Below are 25,919 nucleotides of genomic sequence, written 5' to 3'. Positions count from 1 at the left end.
GAAAATTATAGATGCAGATTTATCGAGCATAGAAGCTGCAGCCAACAGGCAGCCAAGGATCCATCAGCCGACAATACCCACTTTGCAGCAGCGGGCCGAAGTCCAGTCAATGTTGGCACACTGGCAGTGGCAGGCAGTATCACCACGAATATCCCAGGAACCACAACCCATTCCACAGGCACATCCAGTGGCCTTGTGACCTGAGAGTGGAAAAGAAAAGTTAGAGAGACAGACAGCAGAGCGTTGAATCGCCATGGTATGGAGGGAGCATACAACTCCCTTGTGACAATAGCTCCACTGGTCTGTTTCTGGGTCCAATTCACAGGAGAGGGCCTTCTCAGTGGCTGCTCCCAAACTTTGGAAATCCCTCCCTAGAGAAGTTAGACTGGCTCCCTCCTTGTTGTCCTTCCACCAGCAAGTAAAGATGCAAGTGCATGCTGTGCTAATGATCCAGCTAAGCAACCCAACCAGCTGCCTCCAGCTCTGAGCTTATATTTTATACTGACGTCTGCACAAAGGAAGCAGAGGTTTGTGTAAATGTGTTTTGCATCTACCCACAGAGGGAGTTCTGTTATTGCCCTTCTGGCCACCATGAGCCCACTTCTAATTTCCTCCCAATCTGTTCTCCTCTCCCAGCAAAGTGTCTCACCTGAAGGGCAGTGGGCATCAGCAGCACGTGCAAATGCATCTGTGCAAATCAGCTGGCTCTTCAATAGGACAGAGGACACTGCAAAAAGAGTCATGAGAGTTCAGGTTATACTACATGACATCCTTGCTCAAATAGAAAATGCTTTCTTTGTTCCTCCTGCTATTTAAACAGTTACAAGCAATAGGGAAATCAATCTGAAGCTGTGACCACAACACGCATTTAAAACACATTTGTCCCCAAAAGAATCCTTGGAACTGTAATTTGTTAAGGGTGCTGGGAGTTGTAGTTCTGTGAGAAGTAAAATAGAGTTCCTGGGATACTGGGAGGAGGATGCTTTAAATGCATTGTGTGTTTGTGTATGTGCACATTTAACCACAACAGAAATCCCACTCAAGTTTATAGGTGTTATGCCTCTCCAGGCCACAAAAGTCCCATTCTCCCATGGGATTATTTCTGACAGCAGGTCAGGCCAGGGGCTACACTGAAGAGGACAAATGCAACAATGATTGAACACTTTCATGTTTGGGCTGTAGGTGTCATATTCCACTTGCCTTTCTGAGGTCTCATGTTTATGTTTCACAGGAAGGCATGGAAATTAGGTGGGAACTTACACGACAGGCAGAGAAGAGTGGCTTTTCAGACCCATAGTTAAAAACACTGCCCTAATACCAGCCCAAGATTCAAGACTGATTCCCATGTTATAGATATCACATGAATCTTTTTGGATTTCTTGTACAAGCTATATATCAGTAGAACCTGAAGATGTTCACGTTAACAAACTTTAATCTAGCAAAAACAAAAAAACATATAAGGACTTTTCTGGTATGAGTAATCGGATTATGGTTCAGGGTAAAACTTTGGTGATAACCCTGGGTTCCCAGATCTTCAAAAGAAGTCCTATGACTTTTAATTAGAAACAGGCAGTCCTGGATGAAACTGGGAATCTTAGAATGACAATGGGGCACAGAGCTTCAAACATCATAAAGGGGCCTTGGATCCTATCCAAATACCTTTGGAATCAACTGCTTCCTGGATCTTCTGGTTAATCTGACTCTCTGGAATACATGGATAACCACAGGACTGCTGATCACTTGCATATTTTGCAGGAATTAAGACAGCTAAGAGAACGAAAACGATCAGCTTCATCATGATGGTGCAGAACTTCCTACAGAAGGGGGAAATAGCAGTTATTTCAATGCATGAATCTCAGCTAAAGCATCCATGACAGACGGCCATGCCCCCAGTAGGGCAGGCACTCTCCCGCAACCTGTTCACACTCACTCTTACAACCACTTCTGCAACCTATGGCTACATGTCATCACCACTTCCACTTACGGCCATGGGTCTCTCAGAGTCACTAGGGACAAGACGGAAGTCCTCTGTGAAATGCTACACTGGAGAATCCCCTAAGCCTGACCCCAAGGAGGGGCCTGAAACCCTGAACTTTCTGGTGGCAGCAAGGACCGCTGCATATGGAGAGCCGTAGCTAGGTGATCTTGCGCCCCTGGCAGAACTGTCCAGATTGCGCCCCCTAGCCATGGAAAAATTAGCTCTTCTTTCTGCCTCTCCTTCAACCCCAACCCCTCCACCCATTCAATTCACCCTCTGTTAAAAACCTTTTCTTATGAGGCAATAATTGATATTTTTATTTATAGATGTAATTTTGGACATATTTAAAGCCGATTTTGCGCGTGCCCCTCTCCTGCGCCCCTGGAAGGGGCCCACCTCGCCACCCCCTAGCTACGGCCCTGCATATGGATGAAAAAACTGAAATGAAATCCAAATACATTATTAACCTAGGTTATGCATATGACCAATGTGGTATGAGGTCGGACTACCCCATAAGGCACGAGCTTGCAGCTTGGAGGTGCTCCCTAAACTGGTGCTGCCTCTTAATGTGGTGCTGCTCAAGTGAGAAGGGTGACTGTCTACCTTTCTTAGCTGCCTCATAAAACAACCATGTCCTTTCCTGCAGAAGGCAGTCCTAAGCCACAGAAATTCATGCACTAGTGATATCTAGACTGGCTGTTGAAAAATGAGCAATTTGTACCTGTTCTTTAAAAGTCTGAAAACCTCCAAGCCTCCATCCTTTAATGCAACTGCCAGGTTGTTGTATGGAGGTGACCAGATAGAGCAGACACCCCCAAACACAGCCCTTCAGCTGTTTTGGGACTACAATTCCCATCATCCAGTGGGTGTAATGAGAGCCAGTGTGGTGTAGTGGTTAAGAGTGGTAGACTCGTAATCTGGTGAATCGGGTTTGATTCCCCGCTCCTCCACATGCAGCTGCTGGGGGACCTTGGGCTAGTCACACTTCTTTGAAGTCTCTCAGCCCCAGCATCTCACAGAGTGTTTGTTGTGGGGGAGGAAGGGAAAGGAGAATGTTAGCCACTTTGAGACTCCTTAGGGTAGTGATAAAGCGGGAAATCATATCCAAACTCTTCTTCTTCATCATCCCTGACCACTGGTCCTGCTCGCTAGGGATGATGGGAGTTGTAGTCTCAAAACAGCTGGAGGGCTGAGTTGGGGATGCCTGAGATAGAGCTATTGGGCTATGCTCACATAAGTAATTTTATCACTCAGAAGCATCTCTCTAAACCTAGCAACCAATATGGCACACGGCATATGCTGACATCGCTGGGGCCTGCCTACGATTATTCCCTCCCCCCCTTTACCTTGTCAAAAAGCACATACCTTGAGGAACTCAAATTTCTTTCGAGAAGTTGCATTCACTGAGCAAACTGCTCCCCTTTAAATACAGCAGGGTTCAGAACATTTTACTCACTTGCCCAGTTGCACGCGCGCACCCTGTCCAAAACAGGAACACCCCCAGAAGACCCCTTTGCACAACGTGCTCACAACATTTCCATGTTAGGTCACAGAGGATGCAGTAAAGGGGCTGGGGCATACTTGTTGTCCAAAGCTCTTGGTGGGGCAATTCTACTACAGTAAAGTAATTTGGCAACTGGAGATTAGGACATTCCAGCGGTTCCCCCCTGGGCCCACTGCTTTTGTGATCCAGCATAAAAATGAGAGCCTTGTTACTCAATACAGGTTTGCAAACAATGAGAGCACAGTTCATCTTTCATGCAAAACAACAGAGGCTATGCAAACAGCTTTCAGGAAACCAGAGTTTGAAGAAAGTTCTAAGTGTTTACAGAGATGTTTTACAAGAGCAGACCCTCCAAGTGTCCCTATTTTCCAGGGACATCCCAGATTTACAGAAGCTGTCCCAGTTACAATACCAGAATGTCCCGCTTTTCCTTAGGACGTCTCTATTTTCATTGGAGAAATGTTGGAGGGTATGGAGTTATCCGACACTGAGTCACCTGAAGAGAGCCCTATATAGGGAAGTTTTTAATGTTTAATGTTTTATTATGTTTTTATATATGTTGGAAGCTGCCCAGAGTAGCAACCCAGTCAGATGGGTTGGGTATAAATAGCAAAATTCTTATTCTTATGGAATAGAACGCCCCTGTTTTTTCCTTATACACTGTAAAGCAGAAAAAAATAAAACAAAGCATACAATAAAATGATTTAAAAAGTCAACAATCAACCCAGTGCTAGATCAAAACCAGCCATAAAATCCAAAGACAGACACAAATTAAAACCTGGAAACTAATGCAACAAAATCCGGCCCAGCTACAATAGCTAGAAACTAGTCAAACTGTCATATTTCTGCCAAGAGTATAATCAAATCAAATCGGTGATCTGAGGAGGTATTAAGAACCCCTCCAAGACTAGTGTGTGATGAAGGACTCTGCTGAAGAAGAAGAAGAAGAAGAAGAAGAAGAAGAGGAGGAGGAGGAGGAGTTTGGACTTGATATCCCGCTTTATCCCTGCCCTAAGGAGTCTCAAAGTGGCTAACCTTCTCCTTTCCCTTCCTCCCCCACAACAAACACTCTGTGAGGTGAGTGAGGCTGAGAGACTTCAGAGGAGTATGACTAGCCCAGGGTCACCCAGCAGCTGTATGTGGAGGAGCGGAGACACGAACCCGGTTCACCAGATTATGAGACAACCACTCTTAACCACTACACCACACTGGCTCCTCTACCATTCATCTACCATTCTAATCAGATTTTGTGCACAGAATAAGGAATGCAGCTTCTTATCGTACACCTCCAGCAGCAAAATGCCTTGGGCTGCTCCTGACTCCCTGTGTTTGTGGTGTTTATTTTAAATTATTGCTCCAGGTGCACCCAAACTCAGCACTAAAAATGAGCTGTATGTGTCTTTCTTTCCCTTCTAAGCCGTGTCTTTCTGTGATCTTAAAAAGAGGGAGGTAGGGGCTTCCAAAGGACTCTGCCGCCTTTCCTCTAAAGCCTGATATCACTGTAATATTAAAGGGGGAGAGAGTCGCGAATGCTCTCAGAAGCTTTGGGAGGTTTCCTCCTTCCTCTTTAAGACTGCAGTGAGATTGGGAGTAAAAGAAACTCTCAGAGGCTTCTCCCTGTCTTCCCTTTTAAGCCTGATCTTGCTCCAATGGGAGTGAAAGGGATTTTGACATTGGGATTGCTCCTCTAATAATTATTAAATTATTAGATTATCAGGAAAGAAAATATGACAGTCCTAAAAATAAGTTTAAATGGCACACATGACAACATATTTCTGCTATGGAAGTTGCGCCATTGTTGGGTTACATTGGTCACGAGAAATGTTGCATGTACAACACATTTCACCATATTTTCATAATGCTAAGAACCTTAACAAAGAAAATAAAGTTAAAACATATCCATTTTTATTTTCATTTGTTATGGGGGGGTATGTGCTTTCGTGACTAATGTAACACTAAACCATTGTAAGCTCATCTGATTTTGTTCCTAACGTAACATAGTATTGTCCTGTCTTTTCACCAAATGAGAAAGCTAAACTATCAATACAATAATCAATGCAATTAACCTATTATCTATTTTCTTGAAGAGGTCTTTAACTGAACTTTAGGGGAAGAAAACAGAGAAAATCCGAGCCATCTTGCACGTCATGCTTCTTGTTGCTTTACTCAGATGTAAAGTGCCCTTTTGAAAAACTGTTTGCCAGATCATGAAGCTTTTGAAGATTATCTTTAAAATGATATAGAACATGTTAACTATATATGAAAATGAAAAAGGAGTTGACATTTTCATGGAGTTACCTCGCTCTTTTAGATTTAAGGTGTGTATGCTGTGTGATTTGCTGCCTGCTTATATTGTAACTTTGCTGTTTGAAAGTGGCATCCATATACCCTGTCATTTTCATTTCATGTAATAAACCAAGCGTTGTTTATTCCTTTGGCGTATGAGCCTCTTGGGGCATAAGGTTGAGGCTAAAAACACATTCATAATGGATGAGTCTTTTAAATCCAGTAAAAGATCCTAAAGTTCTTTGGAATGTGCATAGGAATACAGGTGAGTGCTGGGTTCAGGTGCACACCTTGTAAAGGTAAAGGTAAATGTAAAGGATCCCTGGACGGTTAAGTCCATTCAAAGGTGACTATAGGGTTGCGGCGCTCATCTCGCTTTTCAGGCCGAGGGAGCCGGCGTTTGTCCACAGACAGCTTTCTGGGTCATGTGGCCAGCATGACTAAACCACTTCTGGCACAATGGAACACCATGACGTAAACCAGAGCACATGGAAACGCCATTTACCTTCCCGCCACAGTGGTACCTATTTATCTACTTGCACTGGCTTGCTTTCAAACTGCTAGGTTGGCAGGAGTTGGGACAGAGCAATGGAAGCTCACCCCATAGTGGGGATTAGTACTGCCAACCTTTGGATTGGCAAGTCCAAGAGGCTCAGTTGTGTAGACCATAACACCACCCGATCCCTTGTAGTACCCTCTGCTTGCCCCCTGTTCCCATGAGACCTTTGCTGCCACCAGGCAGAAGCTATGTAAAGCACTGCCAATCCACCCCACCCTGTGTCAACAAGTTACTGCCTTTCTAATGTCTTTCTCCCTTCCCATATATAGTATGTACAGTGGTACCTTGGGTTACAAACGCTTCAGGTTACATACTCTGCTAACCCAGAAATAGTGCTTCAGGTTAAGAACTTTGCTTCAGGATAAGAACAGAAATTGGGCTCCGGCGGCACAGCAGAAGTGGGAGGCTCCATTAGCTAAAGTGGTGCTTCAGGTTAAGAACAGTTTCAGGTTAAGAACGGACCTCCGGATTGAGTTAAGTACTTAACCTGAGGTACCACTGTACTTTGGTACTGACAAAGTAGAATTGTGTGATTCCACAATGCAAGCGTGATGCAGCAGGCACAAACAGAAGAGAGTCAAAGCCTCTTAGGAGTCTTGATGTCCTGACCACAAGAGGACCAACAGCTGGTAGTTTAATTCTCTATTGACAAAATAAAAAACTACAGCCCAGACCTCTCCGCATCCTCCAGCTCTGGCTAGTGCCTTGTGGAAGGCACAAAACCATATAAATTGCTCTCCCTTCCCCCTGGATCAAGCTCTGGTGCCACTACCTCTTCCAGCCACTACAGGGAGCCCTGCTAGTCCTTGACATTTGAGTGGCAGCACTGACCACACTGACTCCGCAATCTGCGGTGGAAAGGCAGATGGATGCTCACTGGTTACAGCACCTCATTTTAAGCAGAAGTTCCCAGGTTTTATCTCAAGCACCTGCAGGAAGAGCTGGGCAAGACTCCCTGCTTGAAACCCTGGAGAGCCTCTGCTAGCCAACGTAGACAAGCTCGATGAACTCTTGGTAATTCTGTGTAAGGCAGCAGCTTCCTCTGTTCCCAGTTTCTCATCTCTGGGCAGCTGCCACTCCAGATACATTCAAAGAAAATACTTGAGCATGAGAAAATTAAACGTGCATGTTTATTGAGCATAGAAGCTGGAGTCAACAGGGAGCTGGGGAGATATCAGCCAACAATGGCCACTTTGCAGCAGCGGGCAGCAGTCCAGTCAATTCTGGCACACTGGCAGTGACAGGCAGTATCAGCACGGATATCCCAGGAACCACAAGCCATTCCACAGGCACATCCAGTGGCCAGGTACCCTGGGAGTGGAAGAGAGAAGTTAGAGAAACAGGCAAGGGAGCACTTTAATCCCCATGATGTGGAGGATATCCACCTGATCAGACACCATCACAGTGGAGGTGCAAGTGCTCAGTGTGGGATATTGCAGTCAAATATAACTATCAAGCTTAAGGGGTTAAGACCACAAAATTGTATTCCCAGACTCAGGTCACACCCGCGCACCTCCGGTGAAGAAGAAAGTGAAACTTCCTTTGTTTACTCTCTTCTACAATGTGAAGCCAACCAGTCAACATGTCTGGGCTTTTTTCCTGTATTTTCCTGTATTTTGTAACCTAAGAATTTTCTGCCTGTGCCTTTCCTGCTGCTGCATGAAATAGCTCCTGAATAAGACCTTTGAAGTTTGTAAGTAAAACATGTAAGTGGACTAAACAGGAAATTAGAAGGTCTCTATTCCTAAAACTTCACTGTTGCTGCACATTTTGTGTCTTTTAAACTCTGCTGGGGCTCTCTTACTGGAGCGTGTTTAGCCCCGCACTTTGGATCTAGGGATCGTTTATTAATTACCCCACATCTCTTATTAATTACCTCACATCTTTTATTAATTAACCCACATGGGTGATCTATATTTATCTCCCACCCAACATATGGCACTGTTGTGCTAATAATCCAGCTAAGCAACCCAACCAGCTTCCCTCAGCTATAAGCTTATATTTTATACTCATGTCTACAGAGTTCCATGGAAATTAGTTCTCTCCTTGCTCCCTTGGCCTCAGTCTTTCTGCTCTGGATTTTCTCCCTGTCTGTTCTCTCCTAGCAATATGTCTCACCTGAAGGGCAGGAGACATCAGCACCACGTGCAGAAGTGCTTGTGCAAGTCAGCTGAGCCTTCGCGAGGATTGAGGACACTGCAAGAAGAGACAGGAGGATCAGAGTTACACTGAATCAAATAGAAAACTTGGTTAATTGTGCAATTTAGACAGTTACAGGAAACAGAGGCTTCATTCTGAGGCTATGTACACACCATACATTTAATGCATATTTGCCCATAAAAGAATCCTTGGAACTGGGGTTTGTTAAGAGTGCTGGGAACTGTAGCTCTGTGAGATGTAAACTACAAGTCCCAGGATTCTTTGGGATGGGGAATGTGATTTAAATGTATGGTATAAGTATATAGCACAAAACGGAAATCTCACTCAAGCTTCTGTGAGTTATGCCTCTCCAGGCCACAAAAATCTCATTTTGCTGTGGAATTATCGCTGACAAAGAGCTGACATTCTCCCTCTTTTTAAGTTCAGAGCAGAGCTTCTCTCAGAGTGCTGGTAGTTGCATAGGTGCTTTTCTCTCTGTCTGTGTGCCTCTGCAGTTCATGGGTGGTAAACTGGTTTACCTAGGAGAGTCACTGGAAAGTTGGGTGGAGGTGGATCCTTGCTTTTGCTCCCCTAGCTAAAGCTGCATTCCTAATGCAATTAACTTGGGAGTTGGAACCATTGGATTTACTTCTAAATAGAGAATTTACTTCCAAATCCTAATAGTTAGGATTGCACTGTGAGGTGCTGACTTTCCCAATTCAAAATGGGGTTGTTCTTTAAAATACAAAGCTGCAACCTTAACTCCATTCACCTTGGGAGTAAACACAACTGAATTCAATACAACTAACTTCTGAGTAGACATGTTTAGTCTTAACTGTAAGCTGCCCAGTTACAAATGGTGGCGTTCTAGTTCCTTCACAGAGCTACCATGTCTAGACTGGTTTAACAATCAATCCCTCTTCCCAGCAACAGTTTGGTGAGCCAACAGCCCAGAGTTCCCATATCTTGGATGCAGACCCAGAAGAAACTGGGAATCATAGAATGACAATAGGGCCCAGAGTTTCCAGCATCATAAAGGGCACTCAGATCCAAATACCTTTGGAATCGACTGCTGCCTGGACCTTCTCATTAATCAGACTCTCGATAACACATGCCTGAGCACTTGCATACTTTGCAGGAATCAATGCAGCAAAGAACAGGAATATGGCAAATTTCATCATGCTGTTGCAGAACGTCCTGCAGAGATTAAAAAATGCAGCCGCCTTGTCAGGAATCGCAGAATCCAGAGGGCAAGGATTACAAGTAGAAATAGAATCATAAGAAGACACAGGAGCAATATATTTGTTTGGACCAACTGAAGATTCCAGTTTGAGGCCTTGAGGCCTTTTTTCATATTACAAAGGCAGAAGCCTCACTGTAGCCAATCACATACAGGAAATATGAGGCCTCCAGGATTCTTGGTGCTTCCAGAGATTGGAGGGTAGGGGCACTGCTTGGCTGTCTGTCTTAGGACTTCCTGTGCCTGCCCTCTGTGCTCGGTGGGCTGCAATACAGGCTCTGTCAGCAAAGGGGCTGATACCCTGAACTGTCTGATGACTGAAAGGTAGGTTTCCTTTATGCACCATAGAATTGTATAGTTGGGAGAGACCACCAAAACAATCATCTATCTAGTCCAACCCCCTGCAGTGCTGGAATCTTTTGCTCAGTGTTGTATATAGCCAGTGTGAGATGAGGTAGTGAGGCATCTGATCATAGCCTGCATTTTTAATCAAGGCTTATATTTTGATCAGATTCCTGTATTCTAAAAATGACCTTAAAGAAATATATTTGTAAATGTTTGTATCTCTCATGCCAGGCAGAAACCATACTCTGGCAGCTGTTTATCTTCTTGATCAAGGGCCCCCCTGATCTATAGCAGTGTCTCAGGGTTGTAAAAGGAAATTACAGGCTGGGAACAAAAGGTCACACTGACCATACAAATTATAGAATACAATCAAGGTTGCAAAAACACAATAATTATTGTGCCTCCCATTAAACTTGAGCCACATCTTCCCAAGGTTAAAAGGGCAAGAGCTAATACAAACAGCAGCTGGCTAGGGAAGAGGCTTCTCTCTGAAACTGCTTTGAATCTTTAGAATTTAGAATTTAGCTTAGCTTTTACTAAGTTCCCTTTCTTCTAAAAAAAACTATATATGTTATGAAATATATTGGCTTAAATGTAATTATGCAAAGGATTTAGAAAGTAAGAAATCATAGAATCATAGAAGAGTTGGAAGAGACCACAAGGGCCATCGAGTCCAGACCCCTGCCAAGCAAGAAAAGCATCATCGGAGCACTCCTGACATATGGTTGTCAGTCTCTGCTTAATGACCTCCAAAGAAGGAGATATTTCATTGATAATGTGTGGGAAGATGAAATGTTAGTTAAGGCGCCTAGTCTAGGGCAAAAGATGAAATGTTAGTTAAGGCGCCTAGTCTAGGGCAAAAGGTTATCTGGTAATTAAGGTGCCTGGTCGAGGTAAATGTAAGATATATGACTACTTATTTGCCATTTATAAATAGAAGGAAATATAGCTCTTTGTCTCCCATAAAAGGTAATAGGAAATGGGTGTATCTTTTATGATTGGTTCTAGCAAACAGCCAATAGGAATTTTAACCAGGCTGATTGGACAGAGGCAGCCAAAGGAGGAGCAAGGGGGCTGAGCTGAGGGAATATAAGTGCTGGCCATAATGGCAGGAGGCCAGGCCAGAGCTTGGTAACCATATACCACTGTGCCTCTTATTTATTTGTCCGACAAATAAATTATTATTTTAATTTCTCTATTGCTGCGTTGAATATTTCATTCCAGCTAAGCGTTAACCACAAGCAGGGTGCTACATTTTATGGTGCCTCTGTGACTCGGATAAGTGGTCTGCTGGAACGCAGCCCCTTCGCCTTACTGGGCAGGGTACAAGAGGGAGGACCACTGACTGCTTACCCAGCGCGCACTGGAACATTTTTCCAGGGGAACGCAGAAGTCTCGTCTGTCTGATACCCTGCCCACCGACGGCGACGGACCGGGGGTAACCAGAGAAATAAACTGGGGACCAGCTAAGGGTAAGTGCACTAAAGGGTTTTGGCCCTCCAATTAATTAGGAGGAAGAGAAGTCCTGATCAAACTTCTGCGTCTCAGTAAGGGGAAACTGAGTACGCTACATGGCTGGGTACATCAGATGGTGATCTGATGTAGGGAAAAGGGAAAAGGTTGGGAGGTAGAGTGTGGTGAAGTATCCAGCGCATTGTATGTGTGAGAAAGTACAATCTGTAAGTGTGGAGTGGGTACTACTTCGTTTCTCAGTAAGGCGAGTGTGTGAGTGACTGAGTGGATACTTCACAGGCCCATATAATGGGAGTTGGAGGTTCAAAGGGGGGAAATACACCTCTTGAATGTATGTTAAATAATTTTAAGAAAGCCTTCTCAGGAGCATATGGAGTCAAAATGACGCCAGAGCGCTTGAGAACGTTATGTGAATTAGAGTGGCCGAAACAAAATACTGAATGGCCATCTCAGGGAACCTTTGATATAAATTTAGTAAGCAAACTTTGGTCTAATATCGCCAAAGAAACTGGAGGGTGCCCAGAACAATTTTCATATATAGATTCTTGGCTGAGCACATTAAATAAAAATCCTCCATGGATAAGGGAATGCAAAGTCCAACGATGCAAATTATTGGCTGTAAAAGCCGAAGCTAGGAAAGGAATCTTGCCAAATAAACTCAAACCCATTTTTGAGGGACCAGAGGAAGAGGTGCTTCCACCTCCACCCTATGCTCCACATCGAAGGGAGCCTAATCCAAATACTCCACCAGTTGTAACCCCAAGGCAAGAAAGTGGAATGAATAATGGGGGTGGAGTCACAGAACTTGATTCCTTGATAGATTATGATAAATATCTTCAGGAGGCCTTGGAGTCCTATAATAAAGCCCAAGCAGAAGTGGTTATTCCACCTGTGAGTCCCAGTAGAACTCCATCTACAGTCTCCTTTAGTGGAACAACCAATTGCCCACCCCAAACCCCTGTACACCCAAGTCCTAGAGAATTATTACAGGAGTTACAGGGAGACCTTGATCGGTCAGCAAGCAATATAGCAAGGCGTATAAAGCTGCTAAAAGAACGCCTTGGGACAGATACCATCCCCTATGATTTGAGGCCCCTAGAGCAAAGCGAAGAGAAAGGTCACGTAGTAGCCCCTCTTAGAAGAGTATTTGATGCACTTGAGGAGCCTGTGCTGGTTAACGGGCAACCCAGACCACGGCCACCTCGAACTTCGCACCTGGCCAGGCTTACCACCTACCGCCAGACGCTTGTGCAAGGTTTCCGCAGGGCATGCCAGAAGCCCACTAATATGTCTAAAGTCTCAGAAGTAGAACAGAAACCAAATGAGAGTCCGGGAGACTTTTTAGAGAGGCTGCAGGAAGCCTATCGTATATGGACTCCTTTTGACCCTGAAGCCCCTGAAAACAGCAGAATGATTACTGCTACATTTGTGGCCCAGTGCGCTTCTGACATTCGTAAGAAAATTCAGAAATCAGAAGGATGGGAAGGGATGCTGATGAGCCAAATTATGGCCATTGCACGTCGAGTTTATCGGAATAGGGATGAGGCTGAGAAACAAGAGAAGAAGAAGTGGCAGAAAGAAAAGATGGTAATGCTGGCCACAGCAGTGATGTGTTACCCATAACACTGTTTTGTGTTCAGTGTGCACCCACAAAAGACTTAAGTTGTCACCTTTTGCGCTCCTGTATGGGAGGCCACCCTCCTTTGTTCAGGATATTCCAGCTGACCTCAAACAAATAGGAGACCATGTGAAACAGGGACAAGTGCAATCTCTCTCCCGTGTTTTTGTCTCTCTTCCGTGTTTTTGTTGTTGTTGTTTATCTTAACAGGTGGGCCCTCGAGCGCACGCCGTGCAGCATTGCCGAGCCGATTCATCAGTTCCAGGCTGGCGATAGCGTATGGGTGAAAGAGTGGAAACGCGATCCACTTGCACCTAAGTGGCGTGGAGCTTACACCGTCTTGCTCTCTACTCCAACAGCGGTGGAGGTAGCTGAGGTGACCCCCTGGATTCATCACTCCCGTTTGAAGAAGTCCGAAGGCAGTTGGACGTGCAAAGGTGACCCCTCTAATCCTTTAAAACTGACTCTCTCCAAAAAACCCCTGTATCTAGCCCTACGGGGAACGGGCTAGGTCACGGGCAACATTAGACGACTGGCCTGCTGCAGCCACAACCTGGGAGCTGGCTGACCTGCGCACGCCTGAAGCTTGAGGAGCGTCTGAACCAGCGATTGTGAACGGGAAGATTCTCTTATACAATTGATTGACTGCCCCCCCCCCCTGTGGAACAATTATCAGAGATATTACTCATTGGGGATCCTCGGGATATATGTTTTGGTCTTGGTGGTTCCCCATTTCTGTCACTGGAGGAATTATATTGGGGCTAATATTTTTTTGTTATCACAATAAGGTAATCTTTTGTGGAAGGAATGCATATACTAGACATCAACATGATTTTATTATTAATCCTGATCCCTTGGGAAGGGGAAGGGTCCTTGAATTTGAGCAAATTTGCTAAATATGGATTCCGCCATGACCACAATATGTGGGTAGGCTTAGCTGAGATGGTAGCCAATGTTACAAATAGGACCAATTGCCTTGTTTGCTCTCTTGGGCCAGATGATTCAGAGGGAGGTATGCCCTTATTACCAATTCCATTAAATGCCATTGGTATGGTAAGCGAAATGCCACACCAAACAGAAGTACAGAATTTCCCCGGATGGAACTCAACTAAACCAATACGAGTTATACCTGTACAAGGGGAATTCTGTGTACATAAATTATCAGAGGCAGCTGATTCTACCATGATAGGCTCTTCTCATTGCCACTATACTTGGGATTATATTAAGAATAGTCAAACCTGGGCAAACGGTACTACCTATCGAACTCGGAATACCTTGCCCTGTGCACCTCCTTTTATTCATGCATGGAAAATGGTGTGGAACATAACTGTGACAGAAAAAGGCAATCTAACTTACTGCACTGTGAACTCTGTACCCCTTTTGATATTTCGCCTTATGCACTCCACATACCAAAAACCTCAGACCCGATGGTTGTGGTGGATATGTGGAGAATGGGCATACAAGAAACTCCCTTCCAAATGGAGTGGGACTTGTTTCCTGGGATGGGTATTACCACCAATGTGGATTATGCCCACTAGTTCAGCCAAGCGTACACGAAGAAACGCTGATATTTCTCATATAGCAGGAGGAAGTACCCAAAGTTGGAGCGATACTGATGATTGGCCACCAGAGCGCATTATAGCCTATTATGAACCTGCCTCCTGGAATCCTGATGAGCTCATACAAGGGGCTCGGGATCCTATTTATAATCTAAACAGAATAATTCGATTGCAAGCAGTAGTGGAACTTGTAACCAATGCAACGGCCCAGAGTTTGAGACTTATTGCACAACAGTTGGATGAAAGTAGAGCCGCCATTTTGCAGCTGAAAATGGGAATGGATTATGTACTTGCCAGGCAGGGAGGCCTATGTGGAGTCTTGAACTTGACAGGGAATGCCTGTTGCTTTAACATTTCTGATAATGGTGAGGCAATCCGTGTGTTGGCCACAAAGATGGAGAATATAGCACATGTCCCAGTACAAACAAGGGAAGGATGGGATATGGGATGACTCAAAGGGATACTATTGTCTTGCTTGTTTTTCTTGACGGTAGTAGTAATGGTTTTGTGTATGGTGCCATGTATCATTTCATGTTTTAGAAGTACAATTAGCAAGATGATTTCAAATGAAACTCTACCTCATATCATGGCCCTATACAGAGCTTTACCTCAGGAATATGATGAAGGTCAAGCTATCAAGGACACTTGGGAAGGTCCTTGAGCTTGAAAGGGGGGAATGAGGCATCTGATCATAGCCTGCATTTTTAATCAAGGCTTATATTTTGATCAGATTCCTGTATTCTAAAAATGACCTTAAAGAAATATATTTGTAAATGTTTGTATCTCTCATGCCAGGCAGAAACCATACTCTGGCAGCTGTTTATCTTCTTGATCAAGGGCCCCCCTGATCTATAGCAGTGTCTCAGGGTTGTAAAAGGAAATTACAGGCTGGGAACAAAAGGTCACACTGACCATACAAATTATAGAATACAATCAAGGTTGCAAAAACACAATAATTATTGTGCCTCCCATTAAACTTGAGCCACATCTTCCCAAGGTTAAAAGGGCAAGAGCTAATACAAACAGCAGCTGGCTAGGGAAGAGGCTTCTCTCTGAAACTGCTTTGAATCTTTAGAATTTAGAATTTAGCTTAGCTTTTACTAAGTTCCCTTTCTTCTAAAAAAACTATATATGTTATGAAATATATTGGCTTAAATGTAATTATGCAAAGGATTTAGAAAGTAAGAAATCATAGAATCATAGAAGAGTTGGAAGAGACCACAAGGGCCATCGAGTCCAGACCCCTGCCAAGCAAGAAAAGCATCATCGGAGCACTCCTGACATATGGTTGTCAGTCTCTGCTTAATGACCTCCAAAGAAGGAGATATTTCATTGATAATGTGTGGGAAGATGAAATGTTAGTTAAGGCGCCTAGTCTAGGGCAAAAGATGAAATGTTAGTTAAGGCGCCTAGTCTAGGGCAAAAGGTTATCTGGTAATTAAGGTGCCTGGTCGAGGTAAATGTAAGATATATGACTACTTATTTGCCATTTATAAATAGAAGGAAATATAGCTCTTTGTCTCCCATAAAAGGTAATAGGAAATGGGTGTATCTTTTATGATTGGTTCTAGCAAACAGCCAATAGGAATTTTAACCAGGCTGATTGGACAGAGGCAGCCAAAGGAGGAGCAAGGGGGCTGAGCTGAGGGAATATAAGTGCTGGCCATAATGGCAGGAGGCCAGGCCAGAGCTTGGTAACCATATACCACTGTGCCTCTTATTTATTTGTCCGACAAATAAATTATTATTTTAATTTCTCTATTGCTGCGTTGAATATTTCATTCCAGCTAAGCGTTAACCACAAGCAGGGTGCTACAGTAGAAACCCACCTCCCCACCTTAAGATACCAGTTGGCAGTTTGGAGTGCTCTGTAATGTGGTGCAAAAGTGGCAAGGGTGCCTTACTTTTCTTCAGCTGCCTGGTACAACTTCCTGGAGAAGACAGGCGTAGTCACACTGTAATTCATGCACTAATAGCCTCCAGACTGCACCTATTGAAGCACACTCAATGTGAGACTGCTCCTAAATGGAGTCTGAAAACTTCCATTGGTCTGTATTGCTGCTGCTGGGTTGTTTGTGGTTACCTGGATAGAGGCTATTATGAAGAGGTGGTTTAGCTTCCAAGTTTCACACAACCCTTCCTCAAGCACTCTGTCTCTGTCTGGGAGATATATATATATATATATATATATGGGGAAAGCAGAGGGGAAAGTGGGTGGGTGGGAAGATGGAAAGATGTTGCTGGTAGAGAACAAGGGAGGAATTCATGGTGAGCTCCAGCACTTCTTTTTCTAGAAAAAGAGCACTGTGGATAATAATAATCATCATCATCATCATACTACTACTACTACTACTACTAATAGTAGAAACTGTGAAAATAATCTGGAACATACCAGTGAATAAATCTACTGAACTCAATAAATAATAATAATAATAATAATAATAATAATAATAATAATAATAATAATAATTCTATGCCACCCATCTTACTGGGTTGCCCCATCTACTCTGGGTGGCTGCCAACAGAAAATTAAAAACACAATAAAACTTCAAACATTAAAAACTTCCCTCAGTTCTGAGTAAAAATGCTTAGTATGGCCAGGTAAGGCAACTCAGTCTTTACCCAGTTACCTGGGAGTAAGCTCCATTGAAAACAGGACTTACTTCTGAGTAGACAATGTAAGGCTTCATTTACAATAAAGGAATAAACACTCCCTTTGTTTCCCAAGAAATGGCTGGCTGGTGAAGCATTGCAATTATAGAATGTAAAGTGGATTGTTCATGTTCATGGCTTTGTACGCCAGCTTCATCTGGTGCAGGTATTTTATTTTCCATATAAATAGGATTCTGTTTTTGCTCCTACACACACACACCACATTTAATTGTTCTCCAAAACATGGAGGGGAGGAAAAAGGAAAACCAGGACATTCTGTGATCAAATCAGAAATTGGGATTGCTTCTATAATTCTGGGACTGTCTCTGGAAAATTGGGACACTTGGAAGGTATGCAATTAGAATCTGCAGCAGAGTCAAAAGATATTTCATTCAGTGCTTTCAAAATGTGACCTCTACTGAGGATTCAATAGGAAATTCATTGATTGGGTCCACTAGAGATAAGCTATTAATTAATCAATCAGTCATTTATGAGCAAGAGTTAACAATATATATTATAAAGCATTAATGTTTGACAAGCTTCTGTTGAGAGCCTTACTTAGGCTATGTACTCAGAAGATACAAAATCCCACCTACCATACATAATACCTTGTCAAATACCCTTACCTTGTCAGAAAGCACATACCTTCAAAAACATGAATTTCTTTCAAGAAGTTTCATTCACTGAGCAAACTGCTCCCCTTTAAATACAGCTGAGCTGCAAAATCTCTAATCCAATTGGTTTACCTTTTCAAAACATTTTACACCCCCTCACCCCCAGGTGCTGTCCAGAACACCACCTTGCACAATGTTCTCACAACGTTTCCTTGTTTAGCTCACAAAGCAAAGGTCAGAGAGACAGAGCATGCTTTTTGTCCAAAACTCTTGGTTGTGAAACTCTACTGCTTTAAAGGAATGTGGCAAGTAGCCATGGAATTAGGACATTCCAGGGGTTTCCCCCTGGACCTACCACTCTTGCGATCCATCATAAAAATGAGAGCCTTGCTATTCAATACAAATTTGCAAACAACAGGAGCACTGTTCTTCTATGCAAAACAGCAAAGGTGGTGCAAACAGCTTCCGGGAAACCAGCATTTGAAGAAAGTTCTTAGTGTTTACAAAGGTGTTTTACAGGAAGGTAGAGGCAGAACGTGGGACACATGGAGGTATTTGAAAGGGTGGGAGGTGCATTGTGGTCATCTATGTTCAACTTTTGGAGATTCTGCTCAACAACTTTGCCGGATTTTCACTTTTTGAAATATGGCAACCCTAAACTAATTGAACAAAACTCAGCCCAGCTACAATAGCAAAAAACCAGTCAAATTGTCATGATTCTGCCAAGAGTATAATCAAATTAAATCAGTGACACTGAGAGGTGTATTGAGGACCGCTCCAGACCGGTGCAGATTTTTGTGGGTGTATTCTGCAACATGTCATTGACACAAAAATAGTGAATTAGTGGTGGATTTATACTGCTTATTTGTTCTGCAATGCTTCCCCAATGTCATTCTTACAAAAGCTGAAGCTGCCGGAGAGACCAGAGACCATCTTGGCTGTCCCTTAATACAGACCCAGGTCACTGAGCCTGAACTTCCACAGCCACCAGGAACCACCATTGGCAGAATTGGCAGCAACAGCAGCTGATATCTTCTATGCTTATGATATTATTTTATTTTATTATATTGCTAATTATGCTGTTTTAAATGTACATTTTATATTTGACTTCCTTTAGTAATGTTTTCTTTTGAAATACTTAAGATTTTGTTTTAGCTGACTTTGCTGTGTTAAATGTGCATCCTTTCAGATAATAAGTCGTACCTTGGAAGCTGAACGGAATCCGTTCCGGAAGTCCGTTTGACTTCCAAAACGTTCAGAAACCAGGCATGGCTTCTGATTGGCTGCAGGAAGCTGGGGAAACCCAACCAGATGGGCAGGGTATAATAATAATAATAATAATAATAATAATAATAATAATAATAATAGTAGTAGTAGTTAAGTTGTGGGTGAACATATCAGACAACACAGCGATTCTTCAAACAGCTCTTGTTTATTCACAGGCCAGAACAGGACTGAACTGAAGGGTTCAGCCAGCCTGCTTATATAGAGCTCCACTACAACGCAACTGTAACAACTTTCTGTAACTGAATGTCACTTTCAATCCCTTATTTGCATATGTGGACCTGAGTGAAAACTATCTACAGTATCCCCCTGCTGGCCCAGGGTGAGAACTTCAGTACATAACAATAATCACAATATTTTCCTTTAACCCTTGTGAACTTTTCACACCAGGAAGTAGAAGAAGATGGATTTCTGACATCTCTCAACAGCTGCCACTCCAGATACATTAAAAACAAACAAACTAATCCACAAGAATGTTCATAAAATCATAGAAGCGAGTTTATTGAGCATAGAAGCTGGAGTCAACAGGGAGCTGGGGAGAAATCAGCCAACAATGGCCACTTTGCAGCACCGGGCAGAAGTCCAGTCAATGTTGGCACACTGGCAGTGACAGGTAGCATCGCCACGTATATCCCAGGAACCACAAGCCATTCCACAGGCACATCCAGTGGCCAGGTACCCTGGGAGTAGAAAAGAGAAGTTAGAGAAACAGGCAGCAGAGCACTTTTATCCCCATGATGTGGAGGATATCCACCTGATCAGACACCATCACAGAGGAGGTGCAAGTCCTTGGTGCTGCTGTGCTAATGCCACAGTTTTAGACACCCAACCAGTTTCCCTCAGCCATGACCTTGGATTTCATACGCATGACCAAACAAAGCAAGCAGAGATCCATAGGGATGTGTTTAGCTGCTACCCACAGAATAAGTCATTTTCCTGTCCTCCATGTCCCTGCTCCTAATACCCTCCCAGTCTCTGCTCTTCTCCGCAAAATATGTCTTACCTGAAGGACAGTAGGCATTAGCACCATGAGAAAATGCGGTTGTGCAAATCAGCCGTCTCTTTGCTAGAATTGAGTGCACTGTAAATAAAGACAGGAGGATTAGGGTTCTACTGCATGCCATCATTGCTCAAATAGAAAAGCTTTCTTTGTTCTTGCTGCTATTTAGATAGCTTTCTTTGTTCTTGCTGCTATTTAGATAGCTACAAGCAACATACTATTCATTCTGAGGCTGTATACACCCCATACATTTGAAGTATATTCCCTGCCCTCCAAGAGAAGACTTGTATGCTTGACCCCATAGCTAAAAAATCATCCTACTCCCTCAAAGATGCAAGATTGATTTCCATATTGCATTTGTCACATGAATCTCTCTGAATTGCTTGTGCATGCTATATATCAGTAGCTCCTGAAGATGCAAAATCTTTCACACAATCGAGAACTGTTCAGTTCACATCTCTTAAGGATTCTCAGGGCAAGAGAAAAGTTATGACAGGCATCTCCTAGTCTGAAAACTTTTTTTTTAACCCTCTTGGTTGCTCCTTGTTAACAAAATTACTAATTGTTTTTTTGTCTGTCTACACAAAGATTGGGAGCAGAAATGAGTGTCTCCCCAGATTCTCCATCTGAGCCACAAGAAAACAAGGCTAAACATTAGTGCTGCCACTTTCTCTTCCCTTGATTTAAAGCAAATTAAAATTAAATTATGTGCCACTTCAGCTGTAAAGCAAACAATTAACATTTCTGTTTTCCCTACACCACCATTGTGTGTTTTACAACTGAAAGAAAAACAACAACAATTTGCCAACCAATTTTCAAAATTAGTACAATATGTTCAATTTTGCATTTTAAACTCACTTAAATCAAAGCATTAGCTGTTATTTCTCCATTGGACTCTTAACTATGCATTACAGAAAATGCCAGCTATCCTAACATAAATTCTTTTCTTTTTTTAAATAATTTTTATTGGAATATTTACAACATAACATAAACACCCCACCCCAGTACACAATCCACCCTCATTAAACGTGAACATAACATACAGTGAGCTTAACAATACAAACAACTAAATAAAAGACTTCCTTTATCCTGTATCTAGCCTTCTTATTTATTTCTTATAAACTGTTTCCTTTATGAATAATTATTAAGATTTTTCTAATTATAACTTAAATATCCACAAAGTCTGCTGCAGACATTAATCGAAACAAGTCCAGGTATATATTTTAGGGCACTGTTTTGTGAAGTATTCTCTGCATTTCCCCCATGCTTTTTGAAACTCTTGTCTGGTGTGATCTCTAATAAAAGATCACAATTACAGTGGTTACATACGCTTCAGGTTACATACACTTCAGGTTACAAACTCCTCTAACCCAGAAGTAGTACCTCGGCTTAAGAACTTTGCTTCAGGATGAGAACAGAAATCGTGCTCTGGCGGTGTGGTGGCAGCAGAAGGCCCCATTAGCTAAAGTGGTGCTTCAGGTTAAGAACAGTTTCAGGTTAAGAACAGACCTCCAGAATGAATTAAGTACGTAACCAGAGGTACCACTGTAGAGCTAACATAAATTCTTTAATGCAGCAGAATAACAAAAAACAACAACAACTCTGAACTGCAGCATCTCCAGACACTTTCCAATGAGAAATCACATCTATGAATCAAGGTAAAGCTAACTTTACCAAACTGGAGTGAATTTAATCTAGGAAAAATGGAAGGATTTTTCTGGTATGGGTAATGGGTTTACGGTTCATGCCCCTTTTTACCTTACAGTGGGTAAAACTTAGGTGATACAATAATCTCCAAATGAAGCATTCAACATTATTATTAGAAGCAGACAATCCTGGAAGAACCTGGGAATCTTAGAATGGTAATGGGGAACAGATTTTCAAGCATCATAAAGGGGCCTGGGATCCAAATACCTTTGGAATCAATTGCTGCCTGGATCTTCCCATCAATCAGAGTATCGATAACACATGACTGAGGACTTGCATATTTTGCAGGAAACACCACAGCAAAGATCAGGAATATGGTGAATTTCATCATGCTGGTGAAGAATTTCCTGTACAGATTAAAAAAAATAAAAAAAATCCAGCTGTTGCATACTCTGCCATGTCACAAATAGCAAAATTTGGAGGAAAAGCATGAGGAAGTAGAATCATAGAGTTGGAAGAGACCCTGAGGATCATCTAGTCCAGCCCCTGCAATACAAGAATATGCAGTCATCCCATATGGCGATCAAACCTGCAACCTTGGGATTATCAGCATCACAGTCTAACCAGAAAGTAAGAGTTGAGTCATAAGAAGACGTAAAGGTAAAGGGACTCCTGACAGTTAGGTCCAGTTGTGGACGACTCTGGGGTTGCGGCGCCCATCTTGCTTTACTGGCCAAGGGAGCCGGCGTACAGCTTCCGGGTCATGTGGCCAGCATGACTAAGCCGCTTCTGGCGAACCAGAGCAGCGCACGGAAACGCCGTTTACCTTCCCGCCGGAGCGGTACCTATTTATCTACTTGCACTCTGACGTGCTTTCGAACTGCTAGGTTGGCAGGAGCAGGGACCGAGCAACAGGAGCTCATCCCGTCGCGAGGATTCGAACCGCCCACATTCTGATCGGCAAACCCTAGGCTCTGTGGTTTAACCCACAGCGCCACCCATGTAGGAACAATGTATTTACTGGAACCAACTGAAGATACCAGTATGCGGTCATGAGGCCTATTACTTTTTGTATTACAGAGGCCACGTGGGTGCTGCAATGTTCCCCATAAAGGAAATGTAAGGCCCCCAGGATTCTTGGTGCCACTGCAGAGAGAATTCCCACTCTTCCCTTTTTCACCTCTGCTTCCAGTCAAGGGAGGGTGGGAGGCACTGCTGTCTGATTTAGGACTTCCTGTGACTGTTCTCTGTCCTTGGTAGGCTGCAATACTGACCCTGACATTTTCCAGTGCTGGTGCTAAGCTCGCTGAGGCTGAGCACTGTCAGAGAATCTGTTTGGGGATTTTCTTTAGGTGTGTTTCTTTTCATGCAGGACACACAGTGTCAGCAAACCTGCACCAATGACATGGTCACTAGAAGACATCTAAGTTTATAAGTCACCATCACTATTTCATTTATGCCATAAGTCTCTCCGAGTCACTTGAGCAAGACTCAGCTTCTTTTTGAAATGTTGCACTGGGGAGAGGTGGAGAATTGCACAAATTTGACCCATGGCTGAAAACCTGAACTACCTGGTGGCTGTAAGCAACTGAGCGGAACTTCATTCAGATAAGAACTTCATTCAGATAAGAACTTCCTGACAGTAAGAGCTGTTCGACAGTGGAATTTGCTGCCGAGGAGTGTGGTGGAGTCTCCTTCTTTGGAGGTCTTTGAGCAGAGGCTTGACAACCATATGTCAGGAGTGCTCTGATGGTGTTTCCTGCTTGGCAGGGGGTTGGACTCGATGGCCCTTGTGGTCTCTTCCAACTCTATGATTCTATGATTCTAAGACAGAAGTACTGTTGGTCATGGATGGGTATATAGCTAATGTGGTACTGAGAGTTACTAAGAGACCTCTATTGTCCTCACAGAGCTACAATGACTAGGGTTGCCTGCAAAGACGGGTTGATTCTTACACCACTCTAGGAATTGTGGCCCTGGGAGGGAAATAGGGATGTCCTAACAACTCTCAGCACCCTTAACTACAACTCCCAGAATTGTCTGGAGGATGCAGTAACTGTTTAAAGGGATATCATCGTGCTTTAAATATATGGTATGAATGTGGCCTGAACCTCCCAACCAATACTACAGATAGCATATGCTGATACATCTGGGGCAAGCTACATGTTACATGTCAATGTGTGAAAGACAGGATCAAGGTTTTCATTTTCTATATACAGAAAAATATAGGGCTTTCAGCGCACAACCTCCATGCCGAAGGCCATATGAAACTTTTCCCCCCACTGGCTGTTTTAACTCTGATTTCTATCCCAGTGGAATTCCAGAAGTGTATGTCCCAGGATAAATGGGCATCTGGGATCAGGAAGGGAGAAAGGAAGATGGAGGGCATTTTGCGTGTTATGTGTAGTTTGTCCTTCAGAAAAATAAAAACACCTTGGAGAAGGAGGGAATCAATTAACTTGCAGAAGGTGGTGATCAATCCCATGGTATAGCTTAATTATTATCTATAATCACCACCAGGTTGGTTTTTTTTTTTAAAAAGTTAATTGAAACTAAGGTCCTTGAAGTGCAATTAAGATGACATTCCTAACCCAACTCAATTTGAATCTGCAGCAGAGTCAAAAGAAACCGCTATGAATACCAATACAGATACTTCCCTCAGCCTTCTCAAAACATTGTCTCTACTGAGGGTTTAATTGGTAATTAATTAATTAAGTCTATTAGAGATAAGCTATTAATCAGATCATTTATGAGCAAGAATTATCAATATATATCTTAAGACATTAATGTACAGGATTAATCTGTTGATAGCCTTACTTGGAATATGAATCCAGAAGATATAAAAGCCTGCCTACTGTTATTTTTCATCATTACTTTGTCAAAAGCCACGTACCTTCAAAAGCACAATTTTCCTTCCAGAAGTTTCATTCACCAACTAAACTACCCCCGCTTTAAGTACAGTTTTGCAAACACGCCCACCTGACTGGTTTCACCTTTCAAAACATTTTACTCCTCTGCCCCAAAGGTGCACATATACAACCTGTCCACAATAGGGACACCCCCTAGAACACCCCGTTGTACAATGTTATCACAATATTTCCTGGTTAACGTTAGGGGTTGGGGCATCCTTACTGCTGAAAGCTTTTAGTGATATAAAGCTACTTCAAAGATTTTTTATGCAAAACAGCAACGACTGTGCAAACAGCTTCCACTTCTCAGCTGTCCATTTACAGTGGTGTTTTACAATAGGGTGGAGGCTGAACACCAGACACATTGAAGTGTACCTGTAGATATTTGAAAAGGGTGGCATGTGCACTATGGTGTATTTATTTATCATAAATATCCTGGAGACATACAAAGGAAAACAGTGAGAATTAAACCATACAATAAAACCGTTTTTATAGTCAATGAAATCAACCCATCAATAGATCAAATCCAACCCTAAGATAGACACAAATTAAATATCTGAACAACCATTCCAACAAAACTAAGCCCAGCTACAAAGATAAAAACCAGTCAGATGGTCGTGTTTCTGGCAAGAGTAATAAAATCAGTGACATTTAGATATATTGGGGGTCCCTACAGACTGGTGGGAGTCTTTTTACAGGTGTATTTTGTACTATGTCATTGACAAAATATTATTGTCTTAGTGGTGGATTTATACTGGATTGTCCATGCTTCGTTCCACTTTATTAGTTATGCAAAGCTTCCCAGTGTTATTGCATTATTGTCACCTTGAGAGGCAACTACACAGCACAACACAAGCAGGGATGACAGCTCCCCAGCTGCACCCTGGGACCTGAGCCATGTGCAGAAGGGAGTTCTGGCTAGGACGGAGTGTCCACCTCTGATTGCACACCCTTCCCTTTAAAACTTTACTGCTACCAGGTGAAAGGATTTAATTTCCTACAAGGCTACCTTCCACCACACAGCCTAAAACCATCCCTGGGTCTCCCCCAAGGACCTCCAAGGTGGTGTGGAACTGGACTTTTAGATGTGGGTGCTGAATCAATGGAGACCC

At 43.0% G+C, this 25,919-nt stretch overlaps 3 protein-coding genes across 7 annotated transcripts; all 3 read right to left on the bottom strand.

The window, feature by feature from the left end:
- LOC128409591 (resistin-like) lies at positions 1–3,417 on the bottom strand. Of its 2 annotated transcripts, XM_053380174.1 has the most exons (4): positions 3,344–3,417; positions 1,660–1,814; positions 650–727; positions 1–200 (listed from the first exon to the last, which is right to left on the bottom strand). In XM_053380174.1, the coding sequence occupies exons 1-4, from the start codon at positions 3,376–3,378 to the stop codon at positions 64–66; spliced, it is 405 nt and encodes a 134-aa protein (XP_053236149.1). In that variant the 5' UTR covers positions 3,379–3,417; the 3' UTR covers positions 1–63. The 2 variants fall into 2 exon arrangements, with proteins under 2 accessions (XP_053236149.1, XP_053236148.1); XM_053380173.1 differs by lacking the exon at positions 1–200 and having other exon boundaries at positions 210–727.
- A 4,022-nt stretch (positions 3,418–7,439) lies between these two features.
- LOC128407653 (resistin-like) lies at positions 7,440–18,177 on the bottom strand. 4 transcript variants are annotated; one of them, XM_053376285.1, is made up of 4 exons: positions 17,980–18,177; positions 9,524–9,663; positions 8,446–8,523; positions 7,440–7,638 (listed from the first exon to the last, which is right to left on the bottom strand). In XM_053376285.1, the coding sequence occupies exons 1-4, from the start codon at positions 17,994–17,996 to the stop codon at positions 7,502–7,504; spliced, it is 372 nt and encodes a 123-aa protein (XP_053232260.1). In that variant the 5' UTR covers positions 17,997–18,177; the 3' UTR covers positions 7,440–7,501. The 4 variants fall into 4 exon arrangements, with proteins under 4 accessions (XP_053232260.1, XP_053232261.1, XP_053232263.1 ...); XM_053376286.1 differs by having other exon boundaries at positions 17,999–18,175; XM_053376288.1 differs by lacking the exon at positions 17,980–18,177 and adding an exon at positions 16,531–16,683.
- A 1,464-nt stretch (positions 18,178–19,641) lies between these two features.
- LOC128409590 (resistin-like beta) lies at positions 19,642–22,368 on the bottom strand. The gene is made up of 3 exons (XM_053380172.1): positions 22,166–22,368; positions 20,255–20,332; positions 19,642–19,931 (listed from the first exon to the last, which is right to left on the bottom strand). Exons 1-3 carry the CDS (start codon positions 22,287–22,289, stop codon positions 19,795–19,797), a joined length of 339 nt encoding a protein of 112 aa, XP_053236147.1. The 5' UTR covers positions 22,290–22,368; the 3' UTR covers positions 19,642–19,794.
- Between the last annotated feature and the right edge of the window lie 3,551 nt (positions 22,369–25,919).

This window comes from Podarcis raffonei, chromosome 2 (genome assembly GCF_027172205.1).
Source record: "Podarcis raffonei isolate rPodRaf1 chromosome 2, rPodRaf1.pri, whole genome shotgun sequence".
In the NCBI taxonomy this organism is placed as follows: domain Eukaryota; kingdom Metazoa; phylum Chordata; class Lepidosauria; order Squamata; family Lacertidae; genus Podarcis; species Podarcis raffonei.
This window is presented reverse-complemented; position numbering and strand designations above follow the sequence as displayed.